Consider the following 23,203-nt stretch of genomic DNA (forward strand, 5'->3'; position numbering starts at 1 on the left):
TTGCTAAAAAGATAAGAAAGTAGAACAGAAATTTTTCCCTTTAAAAAGGAAAAACACAGGACAATTCCATTGATCCCCATTCCAAAACATCCTTACATTCATCATGTCTAGAGCAAGTTGGCTATATTCCCCAATACAGATCAAGGAAACTAAAGAAGTAAGAGAGAGGGACAAACAATTTTGGGGTGGGGACAAGAAATGGAAAGACAGGTTAGTAAAAGAATTGTTAGGACAAAAAGAGGTCTATGTGAGCTAACAACAATCTAAAGGCTGTTCTGTGGTTTACTGTGCAGCCGGAATCAAAGAACAATAACAAAAAAGAGATTTTGTGCTAGATTTAGTAGATTTACTATTTGAACCAAGAGAATTGGCAACTCTGCAACACCAATAAAAAGAACCTCCAGTTTCAGATGATATTAAACATTTAGTGCTGGTCAACTTGCATAACATTGCTGGATTATTTTAGGTTTAGCTTTTCGTCAATGAACCACAGGGAAAAGATTCCTCTGAGGTTTGTAAGTTGATGGCTCAGCGTCCTATTGTGATCCCCTTGCATCATTCTAAGCTGAGAGCTGGCAGCAAATCTGTTTGGCATTGCTTAAAGGAAAATTTTCAGTGACCAGTTTACAGCCAATCATGTTTGCTGCCTATGCAGAATCTCACATTCAAGTCTCCAAAATTACTTTATAAGGCCACTTCCAATAAGTCTCAACTTTGTAGCTAGCATCGTACTGCCAATTCAGTTGACTCCACAAGACAAAGTGTTCACTCAGTGCACTGCACATGAAGGTTATGGGGTCTAGACAAAGTTCTGCTGAAGAGCTGTACACCAGAGCTAGTCATTCCCTTTGCTAGTGCAGCATTTGCCTTGGTTTCTAGCAGACAATGCTGAAAATTCTCCAGGTGTATCCTAACTACAAAATCTATCCTGTCAATTAATACTTTATTAGCCTGCTCCCAATCATCAATAAAATAATGGAAGGAGTCACAAATGAAATCAAGCAACATTGATTCACCAATAGCCTGTTCACAAATACTCAATAGTTCCAGACCTCGTCACATCCTTGATCGCGACAATAAGCTGCCATCTTCAATGTCATAGAATCATAGAGGTTTACAGCATGGAAACAGGCCCTTTGGCCATGCCTCCCAGTTTTTAACACTAAGCTAATCCGAATTGCCCGTGTTGGGTCCATATCCCTCACCCAATTGATCAAGATCCCTAGATAACTTTTTTTTAAACTGTCCACTGTGCCAACAATCATGGTGTTATCTGCAAATTTATTAACCACGCCTCCTAAATTCTTATTCAAATCATTAATATAAATAACAAATAACAGTGGACCCAGTGATCCATGAGGCACACCACTGGATACAGGTCACCAGTTTGAAAAAACTTCTCTCATCAAGCCAATTTTATATCCATTTGGCTACCTCATCTTGGATCCCATGTGATGTAACCTTGTGCAATCTACCTTGGTACCTTGTCAAAAGCCTTGCTAAAGTCCATGTAGACAATGTTGACTGCACTGCCTTCAACTACCTTTTTAGTTACCCCTTCAAAAAACTCCTGTGACATAATTTTCCACTCTCAAAGCCATGCTGACTGTCCTTAATCAGTACTTGCCTCTCTAAATGCCTGTAGATCCTGTCTCTCAGAAAGACTTCTAACAACTTCCCCACTACAGATGTTAGGTTCACCAGTCTGAGTTCCTAGGCTTTCCCTGCAGCTCTTCTTAAACAAAAAGGTAACATGTGCCACCCTCCAATCTTCAGACATCTCAGCTGTGGCTATCAATGATTCAAATATTTCTGCTAGGGGACCTGCAATTTCCTCCCCAGCCTCCCACAATATCCTGGAGTACATTTTGTCAGGTCCCAGGGATTTATGTACCTTGATGTGCTTTCAAACTTCTAGGACCTCCTTTTCTGTAACATATACGCTCCTCAAGACATCAATATTTATTTCTCCAAATTCCCTATCATCCATGCCTTTCTCAACAGTAAATACCGATGAGAAATATTAATTTAGGATCTCACCCATCTCTTGTGGGTCCACACATAGATGATTTGTTGATCCTAAGAGGTCCTAATCTCTCCTCAGTTACTCTTTTGCTCTTTATGTGTTTTTAGAAGCTCTTTGGATTCTCCTTTGCCTTGTCTGCCAAAGCAATTGCATGTCCCTTTTTTGCCCTCCCAATTTCTCTTTTAACTCTATTCCAACAGCCTCTATACTCTTCAAGGGATCTACTTGCTTCCTCCTCCTTTTTGATCCAGGTTCCCTACTTGTTCCAGACTTGCGCTTCACTCTAAAAGAAACGTGCTTAGCCTGAACGCTGGTTAACACATTTTTGAAAGCCTCCCACTTACCAGCCATCCCTTTGCCTGCCAACAGATTCCCCCAATCAACTTTTGAAAGTTCCTGTTTAATACCATCAAAATTGGCCTTGCCCCAATTTAGATTTTTAACTTTTAGGCCAGACCTATCATTCCCCATAGCTATCTTAAAACTAATGAATTATGGTCGTTGATCCCAAAGAGATCCTTCATTAACATTTCTGTCACCTGCCCTTCCTTATTTCCAAGAGGAGGTCAAGTTTTACCCCCTCTCTAGCCAGCCCATCCACATACTGAATGAGAAATTCCTCTTGAATACACTCAGCAAATTTCTCCCCATCCATGCCCTTAATGCTATGGCTATCCTGGTCAATGTTGGGAAAGTTAAAGCCCCCAACCATTACCACTTTTCTTTTCTTGCAGATATTTGTAATCTCCTTACACATTTGCTCCTCAATTTCCTAATGACTATTTGGGGACCTGTAGTACAATCCTATCGCTGATGACACGAAGGTCGGTGGTGTTGTGGATGATCTGGAAGGATGGCAAAAGTTGCAGCAGGACATAGATAGGATGCAGGACTGGGCGGAGAAGTGGCAGATGGACTTCAACGCGGATAAATGTGTTGTCGTCCATTTTGGCAGAACCAACGGGATGAACGAGTACACTATTAAGGGCAGAAGTCTGAGTAGTGTTGAGGAGCAGAAGGATCTTGGGGTCCGGGTCCACAGGACTCTTAAATCGGCCTCGCAGGTGGAGGAGGTGGTCAAGAAGGCGTATGGTGTACTGGCCTTCATTAATCGAGGGATTGAGTTTAGGAGTCGGGAGGTAATGCTGGAACTTTATAAGACCCTTGTCAGGCCTCATTTGGAGTATTGTGCGCAGTTCTGGTCGCCTCACTATAGGAAAGATGTAGAAGCTATTGAAAGGGTGCAGAGGAGATTTACAAGGATGTTGCCTGGACTGGGAGGCATGCCTTATGAAGTTAGGTTGAGGGAGCTGGGACTCTTTTCCCTGGAGAGACGAAGGTTGAGAGGCGACCTGATAGAAGTTTACAAAATGTTGAGAGGAATAGATAGGGTGGACTCTCAGAGGCTATTTCCCCGGTTTGAAATGGTCGCTACGAGAGGACACAGATTTAAGGTGCGGGGAGGGAGGTTCAGAAGTGATGTTAGGGGTAAGTTTTTCACTCAGAGGGTGGTGAGTGAATGGAATCGGCTGCCGTCAGTGGTGGTGGAGGCGAACTCGCTGGGGTCTTTTAAAAGACTTCTGGATGAGTATATGGGGTTTAATGAGATTGAGGGTTATAGATAGGTCTGTAGGTTGGTAGGTGATGTGGTCGGCGCAACTTGTGGGCCGAAGGGCCTGTTTGTGCTGTAGTGTTCTATGTTCTATGTTCTATGTTCTAAAGTGATCCCTCCCTTCTTATTTTTCAGTTCTACTCATATAGACTCATTGGGCAAACCATCAGATGTATCAGGGTGATATTTAATACAGTATATCACCAAGTAGTCTTAGAAAACCTGAAACCCATAAAAGTGAAAAGAAAATTCTCTCAATAGCTAAAGAAATGGCTAAGATGGATGTGACTGCCGAAGATGTGACATCACATTTCCATCTCATTATTACAGGGTTTTGGAACTCTCTTCTTGAAAAGACAGTGGAAGCAGGGTCTTTGAATATTTTTAAGACAGTGGTAGATAGATTATTGGTAAGCATTGGGGTGATAGTTTATTGAGGGTGAGGGGGAATGTGGAATTGAGGTTTAAATCAGATCAGCCATGATCTCATTGAAAGGGGGAGTAGGTTGGAGGGGCCAAGTGGTCTATCCCTGGCTCCTAACTCATATGTTCATATACACTCAAACAAGTGAGAGCCCAGCTACCTATCTACAACCTCTCAAACTACATGACTACTAGAGTGGGACGGTGACTGGGAATTTAAGATAAGCAGTTCACCTCTTTCCCATGATAGCCTATCTAGTATCTACAAGGCTCAAATAAAGGATGTAAAAAAAATACTCACCACTTGCCTGGAAAGGTGCAATGATTCAGTTGGCTTGACTGGTTACTTTAACAACATCTTCATCCCTGCAACATCTACTATCAAAAACAAGAGCAACAACATTCTTGGAGCATCATCTCCAAGCCATATACCATCCTGACTTGGACATACACTGAGGTTTCATTATTATTGCTAAGTCAGAGTCCTCAAATTATTTATCTAACATCATCTGGGGAAGTATCACTACAATGACTGCAGGAGTTCAGGAAGAAGACCCACCAACGTCTTCTTAGGATAACAAGGTGAGATAAGAAATGCAGCCTTGCCTGTATTGCCTTCAGTCAAAGGATAAATTCATAAAATGGAAATGAGATCCCACCTGGATGATCAGGTTTAATTCTGGCATTAGATTCTGTACAGTTTGGTGGGGAAAAAATCTTCAGGAATCCAGGAGAGGAGGAAGTTCAAGGTTTTGCTTTTTTTTTTGGAAAACAGATTTTGAGGTTTTAATTGAAGAACAAGATTAATATTGTGAAGTTGCAAATAAGAACTAGGAGCAGGAGTAGGCCATTTGGCTCCCGGGCCTGCTCTGCCATTCAATAAGATCATGGCTGATCTTTTCGTGAGTTTAGCTCCACTTATCTGCCCGCTCATCATAACCCTCAACTCCTTTTCTGTTCAAAAATCTATCATTGCCTTAAAAACATTCAATGAAGGAGACTCAACTGCTTCACTAGGCAGGGAATGCCACAGATTTACAACCTTTGGGATGAAGAAGTTCCTCCTCAACTCCGTCCAAAATCTGCTCCCCTTTATTTTGAGACTATGCCCCCTAGTTCTGGTTTCACCTGCCAGTGGAAATAACCTCCCTGCTTCTATCTCATCTATTCCCTTCATAATTTTATAAGATCCTCCCTCACTCTTCTAAATTCCAATGAGTATAGCCCCAGTGTACTCAGTCTCTCCTCATAAGCCAACCCTCTCAACTCCTGAAATCAACCTTGTGAATCTCTTCTGCACCCCTCCAGCACCAGTATATCCTTTCTCAAGTAAGGAAAATAAAACTCTACACAGTACTCCAGGTGTGGCCCCACCAGCATCTTATACAACTGCAACATAATGTCCCTGTTTTTAACCTCCATCCCTCGAGCAATGAAGGACAAAATACCATTTGCCTTCTTAATTGCCAGCTGCCCTTGTGTTGTGATACATGCACAAGGATACCCAAGTCCCTGGCAAGCTACAATTTTTTTTACCATTTAATTAATAGTCATTTTGCTGTTGAGGGGAGATCTCATTGAGACGTATAAGATGATGAATGGGATGGATAGGATAGAGGTGGAGAGACTCTTCCCGCTCAAAAAAGACAGTAGGACTAGGGGGCACAGCCTCAAGATAAAGGGGAGGCGGTTTAGAACGGAGTTGAGGAGGAACTTCTTCACTCAAAGGGTGGTGAATCTCTGGAATTCTCTGCCTGTTGAAGTGGTGGAGGCTGCCTCGCTAAATATTTTTAAGAAGCGGGTTGATGGGTTCTTGATAAGAGAGGGGATTAAGGGTTATGGGGAGAGGGCGGGAAAGTGGAACTGAGCCACGACAGATCAGCCATGATCTTATTGAATGGCGGGGCAGGCTCGAAGGGCTAGATGGCCTACTCCTGCTCCTATTTCTTATGTTCTTATGTTCTTAAAATGGATGACTTCACCTTTACCAACATAGTGGCAAAGGTCTGGCAGATGGAGCACAATTATATCCCTTTGCAGACTTTGTGGCCTCAGCACACTTTGCTCTACCACTCATCTTAGTGTGTCATCTGTGAACTTTGACACACTACATTTGGTCCCCAACTTCAAATTATCTCTGTAAATTTACATAGCAATACCAATAGCAGGAAACAACTAAAAATTAGGAAGCTAGGATTAAAGTTAAACTTTAAATATTAGTTACAAGTAAGGCTTACATTAACACTACAATGAAGTTACTGTGAAACTCCCCTAGTCGCCACAGTTCAGCACCTGTTCAGGTCAATGCACCTAACCAGCATGTCTTTCAGAATGTGGGAGGAAACCGGAGCACCCAGAGGAATCCCAAGCAGACGCAGGGAACATATGCAAACTCCACACAGTGGCCCACGTCAGGAATCGAACCCGGGTCCCTGGTGCTCTGAAGTGGTAGTGCTAACCACTGTGCCTAAGAAGGGACATCAATGGAACTTTTAGAAGTCAAAAAGTTATAGGAATGACTGCTGAGACAGATATCATATTTCTCTACCCAACTGAGATTCATTTCAAAAGTACTAATTGCTGTAAAGCATTTTGGGATTCTGGAGGTCACGAAAGGCACCATATAAATGCTCATTCTATTGGAAATGTGCTCACAAAACATTTAAGATTTTCAGCTAAGTAAGGATGCAGATATACAGTGGTAACAGGGATATTGGATCTAATAAAAAACATGCTTTCTTTGTGCTTTACTGCCTTTTCCTATTCCAAGATATTTACAAGATCAGCTCCCCCTGCCCCCACCCCCCAAATTCTTGTGAACAAAAGTATGCTTTATGGTAAACACCCATCAGGAATTTGAAGACTCGCCCTAAAAAGGAGGAATATGAACACAATATTATCCATCATCTGATTAGCAGGACCAGCTAAAATCACAGAACCACAAGATGTTCAAGCAAGTTTTCTCACTGTCGTGAGCAGCATCATCCAACTTTTTAAAAGTCATAACAGATTAAAATCTAAAACTCCAGGAGGGGAAAGTAAAGGGAAAATGTGATGTGATGTCAACACACTGGTATGCTTTATAAGCCTGGACTCTGTGGTTAAATGATTAGTCTCGTGATAATGCAGAAGCAGGAGAAACCAGACTGAATCTGTGCCAGCAATATACAGATGACTAAAGAGGTGAGACAAGGAGAAAGAACAAGAGATCTTATGTGTCTGAACTTGCTGGCAGAGAAAGAAGATCAAAGAATGAAAGAAAAGGCAGAAGACAGAAAAATAGCAACCCAAATAGAGTTACTCAAAAGCAATTGCAAACAAGGAACTTAAACATTCTACCACAGAATGCAAATCCACACCTTTTTTGACATTAACATTACCTGCCCACACCTCATCTCAAAAATCTAATGCACATCAACTTGAGGCTTGGTTTCTTCAAAAAGCATTGTATTCCAACCCATAAACTTCAACTTATTCAAAACTCTCATATACATCCATACAAGCATATGCAAGTTTAGTGTCCTAATCACTCTGATCTTCAATAAGCTCTCTTCCCTAGTGAATTGACTTCAGGACCTCGGTCCTTGCTTTTTAATTCCTTCACAGCCTTATCAGAGCAAACTCTTCCAATTATTTATCCCTGCATATACCTACCACTCCTCAGCCAAAAATACACTGTTCCCTTTCAATTCCATTTGCTTCATTAATTTTTCTAAAATAAAATGTGTTCTTATATAATTGACACTGGCAAGGCTATGTCTAATTCTCATTCAGAGTTGGTGTTTGTACAAGCCAATGGTGTTTTGTGCAAGTCAATGTCACGAGTACACTTCAGATGGCATTCAGAATCAATAATATCACGTGATGGTGGTGGGGCCCTCCCTCAGGGGAATTAGTGAACAAGTAGCAGCACTTTGCCTGATGTTAACCCAAACATAACCTCATTAATTCAATTTTGTATGACAGGATTTGAACTTGCGCCAAGAGGAATCCTAGTTCAGTACAATACAATTACTAGATTTCTAAAACTGACTTGTTTTCTGAATTTTTATTCTTAATTCTGCAACTCTAACCAGAATTAAGTTGTTATATTTATTAAGTCACAACAATTACATTGTTGTTTCAGGTTGTAGAGGGTTAATAGCAGTCAAGTTCCATAACTATAATTAGCATGCATCTGTTACCTATTGCCCTACAGTGTATATAACAAGATCAGATTTTCCATACAGTGGAAACAGCTTTTTCTTAGAATACTGGAACTTGTTCCCCACCCACCTCCAGCATACTCGAGTCTAAAGGCAATATACAAGCACAACACTCATTCCCAATAACAAATAAAATGCCCTGATTGTTTGAGGATGTGATCAGATGAATGCTACTTTACTACATGGCAGCATAGTGTCCAGTCAATGATTATCAGTCAGGCATTAGGACATCTACATCAGAGTTTTGCTAAGTGATTAGAAGGTGCAACAACTTGGCCAAAAAGCTTTTTTAAGATTACAGTCTGATATGTGGCAATAATAGGTGGAAATACACTTCAATGGACCTTTGAAATAAAAACTCATCATGAGACCATGAGGTCTCTTAATCTAAATAACTTTTTCAGGTGCTGAAAGATGTGAATTTCTTGTTCCCTTGAACTTTCTCATTCTCTTCCAATCTTCAGGCCTGTAAAATACTATTACACTAATTTCCTATCATGTGTTCCCTGTGTCAAGAGTTTTGGCCTTCAAGTTTGATTGCTGCGTGAAAATGGTTGGTTCCTCCAACAATGCAAGTAGGTCTTCTACCTTAGATGGTTTGAACAGATTTAATTGCATTCCTACCTTCTTTCATGCTGTGATTCAGGTAGCATTTCTTGCAAAGTTATAGAGCTTCATTTAGTATATCAGAATTCGATTCAATCTTTTCTATTTTAATGGCAGATTTGAAGAACAAATTTGCAAGAAAGGTACCAAAAATTATAGAACAGCTATAAACTGAATAGTGGTAATAGTGCTGGAGTGCTTGGGGCTGGGGACGGAGGAGGAGGAGGAGGAGGAAGAGTTTTCCAAGTGCTTCTAGGAGAATTTTCTACATCAATATGTTTCCAGTCTGATGAAGAAGGAAGCATGCCTGGATTTTGTTCTAGAGAATAATGTTGGTCAAATGGATCAAATGTGTCGTTAAGAGAACATTAAGGGTACAGTGATGTTAGTATCATATAGATAAGGTTAGCCCTGGAAAAAGACAAAGAGCTATCCAGAATAAAAATAATTTATTGGGGGAGGGCCAATTTCAATAGAAGGAGAACAGGTCAGGCTCAGATGAATGGGATCAAAGATTGGAAGGCAAGACTGTATTTGAACAATGGGCTGTTTAAGAGACAGTTCAAATACTGTTAAGGTACATTCCTGCAAGGAAGACAAATCCAGATGAAAGAAAGAGGATAAAATGAAGCAGAAAAAGAAGTTTGTAACGCACCTCACAAAAGGTACCTCACAAGAGGTTATTGCAGAAGGTAAGGGGGCATGGAGTTGGGGGTGGGGTGTTAGCGTGGATAGAGGATTGGTTGTCAAATAGGAGGCAGAGAGTGGGGGTCAATGGGTGCTATTCGGATTGGCGGTTGGTGACTACTGGAGTGCCCCAGGGGTCGGTGCTGGGGCCTCAGCTATTTACCATTTATATAGATGATCTGGAGGAGGGAACCGAGTGTATGGTGTCGAAATTTGCTGATGACACCAAGATTGGTGGAACGGCAAATTGCGCGGAGGGTGTGGAGAGTCTGCAGAAGGATCTAGATAGGCTGGGCGAATGGGCCAGGAAATGGCAAATGGAATTTAATGTTGGCAAGTGCGAGGTGGTCCACTTTGGTAGGAATAATGGTAGGAAGGACTATTACTTACGTGGCGAAAAATTGCAGCACGCTACGGTGCAGAGGGACCTCGGGGTCCTTGTGCATGAGTCGCAAAAACCCAGCCTTCAGGTGGTCAGGAAGGCTAATGGGATGCTGGCCTTCATAGCGAGGGGGATTGAATATAAAAGTAGGGAGGTCTTGCTGCGGCTGTATAGGGCATTGGTGAGGCCGCAGCTGGAGTACTGTGTGCAGTTTTGGTCGCCGCACTTATGCAAGGATATTTTGGCCTTGGAGGGAGTGCAGAGGAGGTTTACTAGGCTGATACCGAAGTTGAGGGGGTTGAGCTATGAGGAGAGGCTGAATAAACTAGGCTTGTACTCGTTAGAGTTTAGAAGAATGAGGGGAGATCTCATTGAGACATATAAGATGATAAATGGGATGGATAGGATAGAGGTGGAGAGACTCTTCCCGCTCAGAAAGGACAGTAGGACTAGGGGGCACAGCCTCAAGATAAAGGGGGGTGCGGTTTAGAACGGAGTTGAGTAGGAACTTCTTCAGTCAAAGGGTGGTGAATCTCCGGAATTCTCTGCCCGTTGAAGTGGTGGAGGCTGCCTCGCTAAATATTTTTAAGACGCGGGTTGATGGGTTTTTGATAAGCGAGGGGATTAAGGGTTATGGGGCGGGCGGGAATGTGGAACTGAGCCATGACAGATCAGCCATGATCCTATTGAATGGCGGGGCAGGCTCGAAGGGCTAGATGGCCTACTCCTGCTCCTATTTCTTATGTTCTTAGATGTCTTGATTGGTAACACAAGTGAGATACCAAACTAAAAAGTTCAGAGGAAAAGTGAAAAAAAAGTTAAAAAGGAAGCAGTGATGACACTGACAGCTAACATAAAAGGGAATCTAAAGACATTCAATAGGGATATAAGAGAGTGGTAAACTGAGTAGAACCAATTAAGGACCAAAAAAGGAGTATAGAAGCAGGTGGTACAGCTAAGATACTAAATTATTATTTTTGTCTATCCTTACTATAAAGTGCTGCACTATGTCATAGTGAAAGGGAAGATAGCTGTGACATTGGATGGGCTGAAAATTGATAGAGGTATTAGAAAGGCTGACTGTACTTAAAGTTGATAAGTCACTAGAACCAGAAGAGCTGCATCTGAGAATAGCGAGGAAAGTAAAGGTGGAAATTATAGAGGCACCTGCCATACTCTTACAAATCTTCCTTAGGTAGAGGTATCCACTCACCTGGTGAAGGAGCAGCATCCCAAAAGCTCGTGATACCAAATAAACTTGTTGGACTTTAACTTTGTGTTGTGAGATTACTTCCTGTGCCCACCCAGTCCAACACTGGCATCTCCACATCAAATTAAAAGTGCAAATCCAGGCCAGTCAGTTTAACCTCGGTGGAGGGAACAGTTTTAGAAACAATAATCGAGGACAAAATTGTCACTCAGACAAATTTGGATTAATTAAGGAAAGCCAGCATGGATTGTTACAGGCAAATTGTGTTTTGCTAGGTTAAGAAAGATGTGGTAGGTTTGCGGTACAAATACTTCAATGTTGGATCTAGCATTTATATTTTTAGATAGAATTATAGAATGTTCAGCACGGAGACAGGTCCAAACTGGTCCATGTTGACCAAAAAGCCCATTTAAGCTAACCTCCTTTGCCTGATAATTTCAGAGTTCATTTGAATATCAAAGATCAGTCAGAGGTCACCAAAGACATTTTGCAAGAGTTCCATGGGTAAACAGAAGAGGGTATATTACATTTTATTAACCTAAAAAGTGATCAGAAACAAAAGATTTTGTATTTGGAAGGATTTGCGTTTCAAAGAGGTGTGTGAACAATGGGACCTGATGTGAAAAGGAGGAACAGGTATTTTAGAGTTAGCGTAGAGAGCTTAACTGTTGTCTCTATAAGGAAGATCTCTGAGAGACAGCTCTGGACTGGGAGAAGGGAAGTTTGAATCAGACTCCAGTCAAACCAGAAAGGTTTTGGGCTGCAAAAAGCAGTCTTTTCCTGACATCTTGGATTTCCACAGCAGAGTGTTGAGTTTCAGAGTTCATGTGGAATACCTTTATTAAATCTACAGCAGTTTGCCTTGGTTATTATTATTAGATTTTTATAGTTAAACATCTATAAGGGAATGTTGCCCAGAAGGTGTTTATTTTTGGATCTGACCAAATCATGAGTCTTCTGAAGGGAATGTTTAGTAAGACTAATTTTAATTATGGAACTGTATCTTTTGTCTGCTTCAATTTTCCTTTATTTTGTTAATAAACCTTTTATTTTTAATGTTTAAAATTCCAAAAGTGCTACTGAACTTCTTTCTGATCAGTACTTTTCTTCAAGTTTTTCAGAATTTGTAAAAGAAGATATGGTCTATAAGACAGGTTTCCCTGGGATTTGTTATTTTTAGTTCATTTATGGGATGTGGGCATCACTGGATAGGTCAGAATTCATTGCCCATCCCAAGCTGCCCTTAACAGCACATAATACTGAGGGTTGATTAGAATAATGCAGCTTATGATATGTGCATGGACTTCCAAAAAGCATTTGATAAAGTGCCACATAAGAAGCCTGTCAGCAAAGTTGAATTCCATGGAATAAAAGCGACAAGGGTAACATGAGTAGTGTTTGTTTAGTTACAGGAAATGGAGAGAGATGAATGATTATTTTTGCATTGGCAGGAGTACATGCTGGAGATCCCCAGTTGTAGATATTAGTCCTTTCTTGATCTCCATTAATAATTCTGATTTGGATGTGCAGTGCAGGGCAAAATTTAAAATTTTCACCAATTGTTGAAGGTGCTGGACAGATTGAGAAAGTGGTTAAGTTCCAGGATTTTGAACCAGCAACATCGAAGGAATGGTGATATAGTTCCAAGTCAAGGTGGTAAATAAGGTATAGTGAATCCTGGGCTTTTTAAATAGGCATGATGTGGGTATGCCGGCGTTGGACTGGCGTAAACACAGTAAAAAGTCTGACAACACCAGGTTTTAGTCCAACCTATTTATTTGATAATATACTCACTAGCTTTTGGGGTTACCCCCTTCGTCAGGTGAATGGAGAGTTCTGAGGCCAGAACTCTCCATTCACCTGACGAAGGGGGTAACCCCGAAAGCTAGTGAGTATATTATCAAATAAATAGGTTGGACTAAAACCTGGTGTTGTCAGACTTTTTACTCTTTTTAAATAGGGACATAGAATACAAAAGCAAGCAATTTAAGTGAACCTTTATAGCTTTTCGGTCTCAACAGGACTATTGCGTCCAATTCTGCACACCACACTTGAAGCCGAATGTGAAAACATTGGAGACGATGCAAAAGGATTTACAAGAATGGTTCCGGGGATGAGAGTATTCAACGACAAGGATAGATTGATGAAGCTGGGGCTGTTTATTTCTAATTATTTGATATATTATTGGCACATGCATTAGTAGACAGTGAAATGTAATGTAAAGAATGTAGAGTTACAGTCATAACTAGGGTGTAGAGAAAATCAACTTAATATAAGGTAGGTCCATTCAAAAGTCTGATGGCAGCAGCGAAGAAGCTGTTCTTGAGTCAGTTGGTATGTGACCTCAGATGTTTGTATCTTTTTCCCAATGAAGAGAAAGTCAAGAGGAGATTTAACAGAAATGTTCAAAATCATGAGATGTTTGAACAGAGTAGAAAGGGAGAAACTATTCCTATTGATGGAAGAATCAAGAACCAAAGGACAGCAATTTAAGGTGTTTGACAAAAGGGGTGTGATCATTTCAAACAAATTCTAAGTGCCGAACAAGCAAGAAAACAGAAAAGAATGGTGTTGGTTTTCTCAGTGAGCCACAAGTCGCACTCTTAGGGCACTCGATGAAAAAAAAGAGCCTGGATGCAATTCTCGCCAGTAGGTTGTGTGTGTGTGTGGAGCCTAAGCTCACCGGTGATGCTGGCTGCAGAGTGCTTGGGTGCCACTGTGCATTGGGGCCACTGCCAGGCCATGCTCCCAGCCACCTGTGGGCTTCAATTGCCTCCGATTTCCACCCTTCCCCCATGAGGTCATCAAGTCTGGTACCCCTTGGCGGGGGCCATGAGCAATTCTCAACGGCGAGGCCTCTTGCTGACGAGGGGGAGGATTCCTGGGAGACAGAAATGGCTGTGCTGGCCTCGTTAACGTCATTTAGATGATGACTTAATATTTGAATTTGGGCACGAAGCTGACTGCACCGGCAAAACAGGGCCATGAGATGGCTTTCAGCGTGGGACTATTTTGTGCCTGGTGTGAAAATCTTGCATGCTATCTTCCCAGCTCTTTGTGCCAATCAAGCAGCATGGCAGGCAAAATGATCACGCCCAAGAAGTAACAAAGACATGAGGGAAAACTGTTTTTTTTAACTCAATAAGTGGTTATGATCTGGAATGCATTGCCTAAGAATGTGGTGGAGGCAGATTCAATTGTGGTTTTCAAAGGGACATGGTAATTACCTGAAGAGAAAAAAACTGCAGAGCTACAGGAAAAAGGCAGGGATTGGGATTAACTGAGTGGCTCTTACAGAGAGCTGGCAATGACATGATAGGTCTAATAGTCTCCTCTGTCTATGGTACAATCATTCTAATTTATAGTAAAATAGAAAATTTAAATCAAAGGAGACCAGTTAGTACACCACATTTGTGCTGGCCTTAAAAGGGCCATTGAGGCAAATCGCACTTTCCAGCTCTTGTTCTGTAGCCCTGTATGTTACTGCATTTCAAGTGCACATCCAAATACCTCTTCAGTGCAACGAGGGTGGCCTCTACCATCCTTTCAGGCGACAAGTTCCAGACCCCCACTGGAAAAAGATTCCCCTCTAAATTTCTGCCAATTACTTTCATTGTATGCCTCCTGGTTACGCTTCTAAGGAAAACAGGTCCTTCCTATCATCTATCTAGGCCCCTCATAGTTTTATGGACTTTAATTGATCTCCCTTCTGACTTCTCTACTCAAAGAAATGTTCAGTGTACATGAGAGCAAAGCTCATGCATTTATTGATGCCATTCTAACCTGGACACTAATTACAGCCTGATTACTCACTGCCAATCAACAATAACCTTTTATATATACTATTATCGACAAGATGAAATCTATTCTTATGAAGTAGACCATAAATTATATGATCATGGCTATTGCACCATCAGTGTAAGATAATCTATCTGTATGATTGAGAAAGTACAATGACTTATTTTGTGTTATGGTCCTAAAGATGTATAATGGAATGGCATGTCAAATTGTAACAACTTTGCTTTAGTCATCAAGAATTAGCACCAGCATATCACCTGATATGCAGCCTAATATAAATAATACCTTAACCCACTTTACATTTTCTGCATTCATCAAGGTGAGGGATCTTAGTTCTACTGACTGGAACTCTTACCATTTCAGGCAGCTAGTTTCAATATGAAGCACATGTCAATGGCACAGCTAGATGCAGAGTAAAGATCCCCTTACTTGATTACAATAACATGCCTCAACTACAAATTCACAAGAGCACCCTCCCACTGCACCAAACTACAAAACTAACAACAATTTTGTGGTTCTCTTATAAACCGGACTGAGATTGCACAAGGACTCTTCAGCAAAAGTGACACACTAAAATTATTTTTGCAAGTGGGGGAAAGAATAGTTCAGTCTAAGTAAAACTCTGTGGATGGGTCGCAGAAAGACAAATTCTTTTGCATTCTCCATTCTGCTCCAGGTTTCCTCCTCTATTCATCAAGTTGGTTACTTCTGTCCAGAATTTATTTCTTTCCAGACCTAAAACAAGATTAAAATCTGCAGACTTCCATGTGGAAGAACTTTGTACACCAAGTAAACAAATGCGCAGGTGCCTTTTTATGCTGATTTAAATGATCAAAAGTATGGGGATCAATTTTCAAAGAAAACTGAAAGTGGGCTTTTATTGATCTGGTATATCATCTGGTATTGATGACCCAAATTCCAGTAAAGATTAAACTTCTGGCACAAGGCGGGCAAACTTTGCTCCTAGAGTAAAGTCTTTAAAATGAATTAACCGCCATCGCAGGTGGATTAGGTCTCAAGGAGGATGTAACGATACATTCATTTCAATTAACCCTTGCTTGGGCAATTCCACCCACCAAGCTTTCCATTTTGACACACAAACGTGAAAATCAGTAGATAAATTACTCACCCTATCAAGGACACCATCTGTTCCACTATGTGCTTGCTGAACATTATAATAACAAACAGTTTCTGTGGGTTTAAAAAAAAGACTAGTTAATTGGAGAGAAATTAGCTTGGGATAAAAAAGGCATCCAAAGAATAAAGTTATTTAGAGGAACGAGAAGAGATTTGCTCATTCAATATACCCATCGAACCTAAGTAAATAAAATCTGAGACATTTATTTTGTGTAACAAAAACAGAAAATGCCAAAGAGTCATTCAGATTCAAAATGTTCGCTTTGCGTTCTCTCCATGGATACTATCAAACCTGCTGAGATTTTCAGCATTTTCTGTTTGTGCTTCAGATTCCAGTATCCGCAGAAATTTGCTTTCATCTTAGTATTTATTTTGTGCAAACTGGAAAGATGCAAGTGATTTATTTTAGAAACTGCTTTGAAATATGCCATGGAATACAAAGCATGGTAGGTGAGCAGCATTTTCTCATCCACCGAAGCGTTTTGGAGAAAGGCAAAACCACAGTACAGGTGACCAAGGTCAAAAAATGTGGGGGAGAAGACTAGCTGAATGCCAATCTTGGCTTGTCGCTTGTAGATGGAATGACTGCGGTAGAAGAAGAGATCCACAGCTTCCAGCTTCAGGGGAAGAATGAATTAGATTACACGGCAGTTTGAAAAGCCCCAATTTGATCGGAGCAAGGGTGGAGGAGGAAGGAAGAGGTTTCAGACAGCAGATATGGAGGTTCAAAGCAAAAAGAAAGGAAAGTTCTGATAAACATTGAACACAGCAACATCTATCAGGAAACAAGAGGGTTTGAAGGAGAAGGAAATGCCATTTGTCAGAAATCAGCAAGTTTACACTATAGTGTAGTGCTAGTTTGAGGGAGAGTGTTAGTTTACCATTACTGACCTGCATCTTCCATTGATATTTTATTAATCATCAAGCATTACCCTGCATTATTCTTAGTAACTTGGGTTACTGCATAAACAAACATACGAGTTAGGAGCAGGATCAGTTTACCCTTCAAGCTTGCTCCATCATTTAATAAGATGATGACTGATTGGATTGTAACCTCCATTCCACATTCCCTCCTATCCACAATAACCTTTCACCCCTTGCTTATCAAGAATCAATCAGCCTCTAACTTAAAAATACTCAACGACTCTGCTTCCACTACCTTTTGGGGAAAAGAGTTCCAAAGACACAACCCTCCAAGAAACGAATTCTCCTAATCTGTGTTCAAAATAGGTGACTCATTTTTAAACAGTGTCTCTCAAACTAGATTCTCCCACAAAAGGAAACATCTTTTCCACATCCACCCTGTCAAAACCCCTCAGGATCTTGTAGCTTTTAATCAAATCTTATTCTTCTAAACTTTAGCAGATACAAGCCTAGTCTGTCCAACTTTTCCGCATAAAATAACCTGCCCAATCTTCTCTGAACTGCTTCCAATGCATTTACATGTTGCCTTAAATAAGGAAACCAATACTCTATACAGTACCCCAAATGTTGTCTTTCCAATGCTCTTTATACCAGAACTACAACCTCCCTACTTTTGTATTCAATTCTCCTCACTATAAATGCTCTATTAGCTTTCCAAGGTACTTGGCATACCTGCATACTAGCCTTTCTAATTCATGCACTAGAACCCCTAGGTCCCTCTGTATCTTTAAAATATCTCACCATTTAGATAACATGATCTTTTAAAATCTTTCCTGCCAAACCTATTTTCCTGGGTACGCTTAATCTCCATAACTTAACTCTGGATCAAAGAGATAATGGATTTAGGTCAAATATTTGAAAACAAAATGATTTTGCAAGGCTCCATCTCTGCTTCAGGAACATTCTAAACTTTTTGATAAGGCTATTGCTCAAACACTCCCACTTATCCACCAGTATTTATATATGCTAATCGACAGCAATTCAACCCACAGGATACCTACATCGCGTTGCAGTGCTTATTATGGTTTGCTGGGATTACATACTGGAAGATTCCAGATATCCTCCTCAGAAATAAAATTATATTGGTTTAAAAGAACCAAACAGAAGAATTTTTACTGTGCAGTAGCAATAAACAAAAGCATGATTATGTTGCACCTTAGTGACTAGAGGTCAACTCACCCTTGGCGGGCTAGCCAATTCTTTTTTGGTTGCATTTTCCCATCTGTTTCTAGTCTGTCGGTAATCCAAATCACATTGACAGCTATGGCTGTCAACTTGGCTTAGTATTGAGAAGAACTTTGAATGGTGGCACAGGAACAAGTGCATATATGAGGATCACATCTGAAAGATGACAGCTTTGACAATGCTCCCCCAATACTGCAGTGTTAGACTAGAGTGTGTGCTGAAGTTTTGGAGTGAGTCTTAAACTCATTGCTAGTACTGCTGACAGAGGTGCTATTTTCTGATTAGACATTACATCAAGACTGATTCAGATAGATGCAGAAAATCCCATGGCACTATACGAAGAGAGGAGTTCTCCTGGTGCCTCAACTCCTCATATGCAGAGCTTGCCATTCTTGCTCATGTTGCCATCACATATGGACAGTCAGCAACTAGAGACTATCCACCAACCAACACTTCGAAAACCGAATAATTAGTTGTTTGAGATTATAGTGCAAAATAGCTACCCGGTTTACCAACATTACAACAGCAACTCCAAAATATTTCACATCCAATGCAGTACTCTTGAAATGAACATCTGGAAATAATGTGGAATGTGTTGCCTAAATGTGCGCTCTTTCTTGCAATTAATTACATGTAGAATTTCTTTTTGTTCTCGTAGTGTCACACACCAGTTTCTGGTTGTGAAGTCAGTTAATGTTTGTCAGTGGCAATCAAACTGACTGTGGTAATTCTCATTTGCCATTCTTGCCTGTAGGAAAGTTACTGCTAGCTGTCCATATGTGATGGCAACATAAGCAAGAATAGCAAGCTGAGGTGTTTAATGTACATTGGGTGGGTGTGGGGGGGAGGTGTTGGTCCTCCCAAAAGTGCTGAATTGGTGGGAGAACTGTTTCAGATCACGACTGTTTTCTCAGTTCAGCTTCACACTCGAATCTCCCCACTCTGAGCACTGTAGAGGTCCCAAACGTGAATCTCATTAAAAACCTGGGGGCCAGTCGTGCTGAGTTCGACAGTTCTGGAACTCTGAGCACGTGCAGTGGTTCCGCTTGGTCAGATCCCTGTTTGTTGGCCAGCCTGGGACCCTCGCAGTGCTGCCCTTCCAGCACCCCTCCCCCCAACAACAATTCCTGGGCTAGCCCTGATCCCCCTGCCCCGCCCAAGATAGGCCTCGCTCTCTTGGCACTGTATGATGCCTGGTGGGCAGTGTCAAGATGCCCTCTTGGCATGGACACTTTGCCCCATGGGCAGTACCCCAGGGCACAGGCTGACACTGCCAGGGTGTCCATGCCTGGGGGCACCATGCACTCTGCTGCCTGATCCCCTGGGGGACCCCCGATTGTCCCTCCTCCATTCCAGCTAGGTCTCCCGTTAATTCTCCGAACGTGGGGAGTAATTCTAAACCCTGTTGGAATGAAGTACTCCTGGCGGAGTGGGAGATTCAATCGGGACCAGCAAGTTCCCGACAATGAAATGCTAAACATATTTAAACTACATTAAAAAAGATTCAAATGACTTGCATGCCTTCCCGCTGGCTTCCAACGTGATCTGGACTCCAGCTGTTCTCCGGCTTTAGTGCATATGCAAATGCCGGAAAAGGGCCAACGATACGCATCTCCCAGCCTGACCTGCCAGAAAAGTTGTGGGTCATGATGGGAGAATTGCCCTCCACAGACTACTGCAGTACCAGCAGAGGAAATTCAGGACAGATCTCATTTGCCTGTTGTAGGCTAACCAGTGTAAGCTGGGTAGTATAATGGCTTAAGGGACTTCTTTAATGTCTGGCATTTAGGCACATCTAAGCAAACAAAGTTCCAACTCTTCTTTTCCTACACAAAAGCAGAGATGGTTAAGGAAGGAGCTAATTGAATTCAAATCCGTAATTCAAAATTAGGAAAGGATTTCAGAGGTTAATACGGAAAAATATTTACATTGATCAACAAATCAGTGACATGAAACATAAATTCTTGGTCAAATGAAAGACTATTATTTGCATTTAACATGAAATCTTAATTGTTTCCAGTTTCCTCAATCACCAACCCTCCTCAAACTGCCCACCCCATAACATTCATGCAAAGAAATATCTGTGGAAATACATGTCACATTTAATAGATAGGAAAACTGGAAAGTAACTAGTGATGATATCTTGGGAGGTCTCATGATGCCATAATCAACTAAGAAACTAAGATCATGGAAACAAATTTGCAACACAAAACATTAAACTAGCAGAATGGAACAGCTGGCATATTTTACAATGGTCATTTTGATTTATTCTACACTTAAATATCACAATCTTATTCATAAAAGTTATTCACAATGAGTGTTCTTATGGGTGCAGCTGTGATGTCAGATTTATTTCACTAGGAGAATTTTACTTTAAAGACCAGTCGAAAGTGGGGGTGGCAGTTAAAAAGAAAAAAAAGGCTCTTTTCACAGGAATGGTGAGATACAAAGGCAAGGATAGTCATTCCAGGTTATTCATGCAGAACCTGGAGCAGCAATTTATAAATAGCACCATAGAAGCCCACAAACAGACCCAAGTCATCAGCTCAAGAGGACCTCTTGACACAGAACTGTCACTGTCTGTGTAGAATTTGCACATTCTCCCCATGTTTGCATGGGTTTCTTCTGGGTGCTCCAGTTTTCTCCCACAGTCCAAAGATGTGGTTAGGTGGATTGGCCATGCTATTTCTCCCTCAGTGTATATGAACAAGCACCAGAGTGTGGTAACTAGGGGATTTTCACTGTAACTTCATTGCAGCTTGAATGTAAGACTACTAATAAATAAATCTTAATTTTTTCTAAAAAGAACAAAAGTTTCACTACCCAGCTGCCCAAGCCATTCCCTCTGTTGGATGCTGGGTTATCAAGAAGTAAAGTTTAAAAAAGAAAATCTGTTAATGCTAACCAAAAACAAGTTTTTGGGAGGATAATGAGAGTCTTGCTAATACTTCTACAATCCTCAATTATTCAGCCTACTGTTAAAGTTAAAAGTTGAAGTTTATTTATTAGTCACAAGGCTTTAACATTAACACTGCATTGAAGTGTAGCTGTATAGGGCATTGGTGAGGCCGCAGCTGGAGTACTGTGTGCAGTTTTGGTCGCCGCACTTACGCAAGGATATTTTGGCCTTGGAGGGAGTGCAGAGGAGGTTTACTAGGCTGATTCCGGAGTTGAGGGGGTTGAGCTATGAGGAGAGGCTGAATAAACTAGGCTTGTACTGTATAAGATTTTGAATGGGATGGATAGGATAGAGGTGGAGAGACTCTTCCCACTCAGAAAGGACAGTAGGACTAGGGGGCACAGCCTCAAGATAAAGGGGGGGTGGTTTAGAACAGAGTTGAGGAGGAACTTCTTCACTCAAAGGGTGGTGAATCTCTGGAATTCTCTGCCCGTTGAAGTGGTGGAGGCTGCCTCGCTCAATATTTTTAAGACGCAGGTTGACAGGTTTTTGATAGGCAAGGGGATTAAGGGTTATGGGGAGAGGGCGGGAATGTGGAACTGAGCCACGACAGATCAGCCATGATCTTATTGAATGGCGGGGCAGGCTCGAGGGGCTAGATGGCCTACTCCTGCTCCTATTTCTTATGTTCTTATGTTCTTATGAAGTTGCTGTGAAATTCCACTAGTCACTACAGTCCACTGCCTGTTTGGGTCAATGCACCTAACCAGCATGTCTTTCATGATGTTTGAGGAAACCCACGCAGACATGGGAAGAACGTGCAAACTCCACATTGACAGTGGCCCAAGCTGGGAATTGAACCCAGGTCCCTGGTGCCGTGAAGCAACAAGGCTAACTACTGTGCTACCATGCCGCCCCATGTGCTGTTAATAGTAAAGCAAAAAGGATTTTCAAATTTAGAGAGAAAGCAACTTCCTAAACTTTTTTTAAGCTTTATTCAAACGTATGTTTTTTTAAAAAATGGAACCATCCCTCTTCTAATTCTGCAATGTGATCTGTGACCACTTATGACTTATCCTGGGATTTTCCAACCACTATACCACACTTTGACTGCCCTGTAATCTTAACTGAGCAGGTCAAAATTACAATCAACCCATTGAACAGTTCATATTCCATCCTGTAAATAACTGCTCTTTAAAAAGTAATTCACCTTTCTACAAGTTAGAAAATGCAATGTGATTCAGTCTCATTTCAAACTAAAATAACCTGCGACTACTACATAAACTAATGCGAAAGCTAGTGCACAATATTCACCTCCAGGCAAGAACATATTGAATGATTCAGAAATAAGAAATATAATAGAAACAAGCTGAACAATGCCAAGCAGCCATTTTGGAAACACAAGATAGAATTTTACATCCTCTATTAGCATGTTTAAAAATGTTGGAGCTCATTAAATTTCCCGAGTGACCTTTCCACCATTCTCCTGCCCAATTCCCAATCCATCTCCATTTTAGGTGGGCAGAGGGAAGGTCGCCTTTGCTCCATTGAGGCCCTTCCCACCCAAGCTTCAATTTTGAGGCTGACGAGAGACGTTCAGGGTTGGGGCAAAATGCTCAACAAGTCACCTTGTTTAGTCCTCAAGCGCAGAGTGTGTGTGTGTGTATCCCACACAAAAGTTCCTTTTCCACATTGGGTGCCCAGTCCCCACTGATGCCACGACTGACCACCAATGCCCCCCCCCCCCCCACACACACACACACACACACACACACACACACACACACACACACACACACACACACACACACACACACATCAAGCTTCACCACCTCTTCCTGCCATGAGACCCTCTGCACTTACCCAGTCCTGGATCTAGAACTTTGAATTTAAGGATTGCTTGACCACTGCTGCCTATGGGCCTGCTGGCACCACAGAGTTACCAGCCACTCTGAGGTGGGGCCTCCACCCAGAAAGCTCATCTCAATCCAATTAACATTCCCCAGAGCATTAACTGGCTGTAGGGCTGATGTGATTGGTGGGGATGCTTTCTCCACGGATTCTTCAGGTGGTAGGGCAGGAAACCCGATCATCAGAAAAATCCCAAAT

The 23,203-nt window shown here is 41.5% G+C and overlaps 1 protein-coding gene across 8 annotated transcripts in view; it reads right to left on the reverse strand.

The window, feature by feature from the left end:
* vmp1 (vacuole membrane protein 1) overlaps window positions 1-23,203 on the reverse strand; it is a 172,862-nt gene that overhangs the window by 14,294 nt on the left and 135,365 nt on the right. For all 8 annotated transcript variants that reach the window (XM_080210327.1, XM_080210325.1, XM_080210331.1 and 5 more), the window contains exon 11: window positions 16,079-16,140. In XM_080210327.1, the coding sequence (XP_080066453.1) occupies window positions 16,079-16,140 (62 nt within the window). The remainder of the gene's footprint in view (window positions 1-16,078; window positions 16,141-23,203) is intronic.

The sequence above is a fragment of the Carcharhinus amblyrhynchos genome, chromosome 23 (genome assembly GCF_965287045.1).
Source record: "Carcharhinus amblyrhynchos chromosome 23, sCarAmb.v2.hapA, whole genome shotgun sequence".
NCBI lineage: Eukaryota > Metazoa > Chordata > Chondrichthyes > Carcharhiniformes > Carcharhinidae > Carcharhinus > Carcharhinus amblyrhynchos.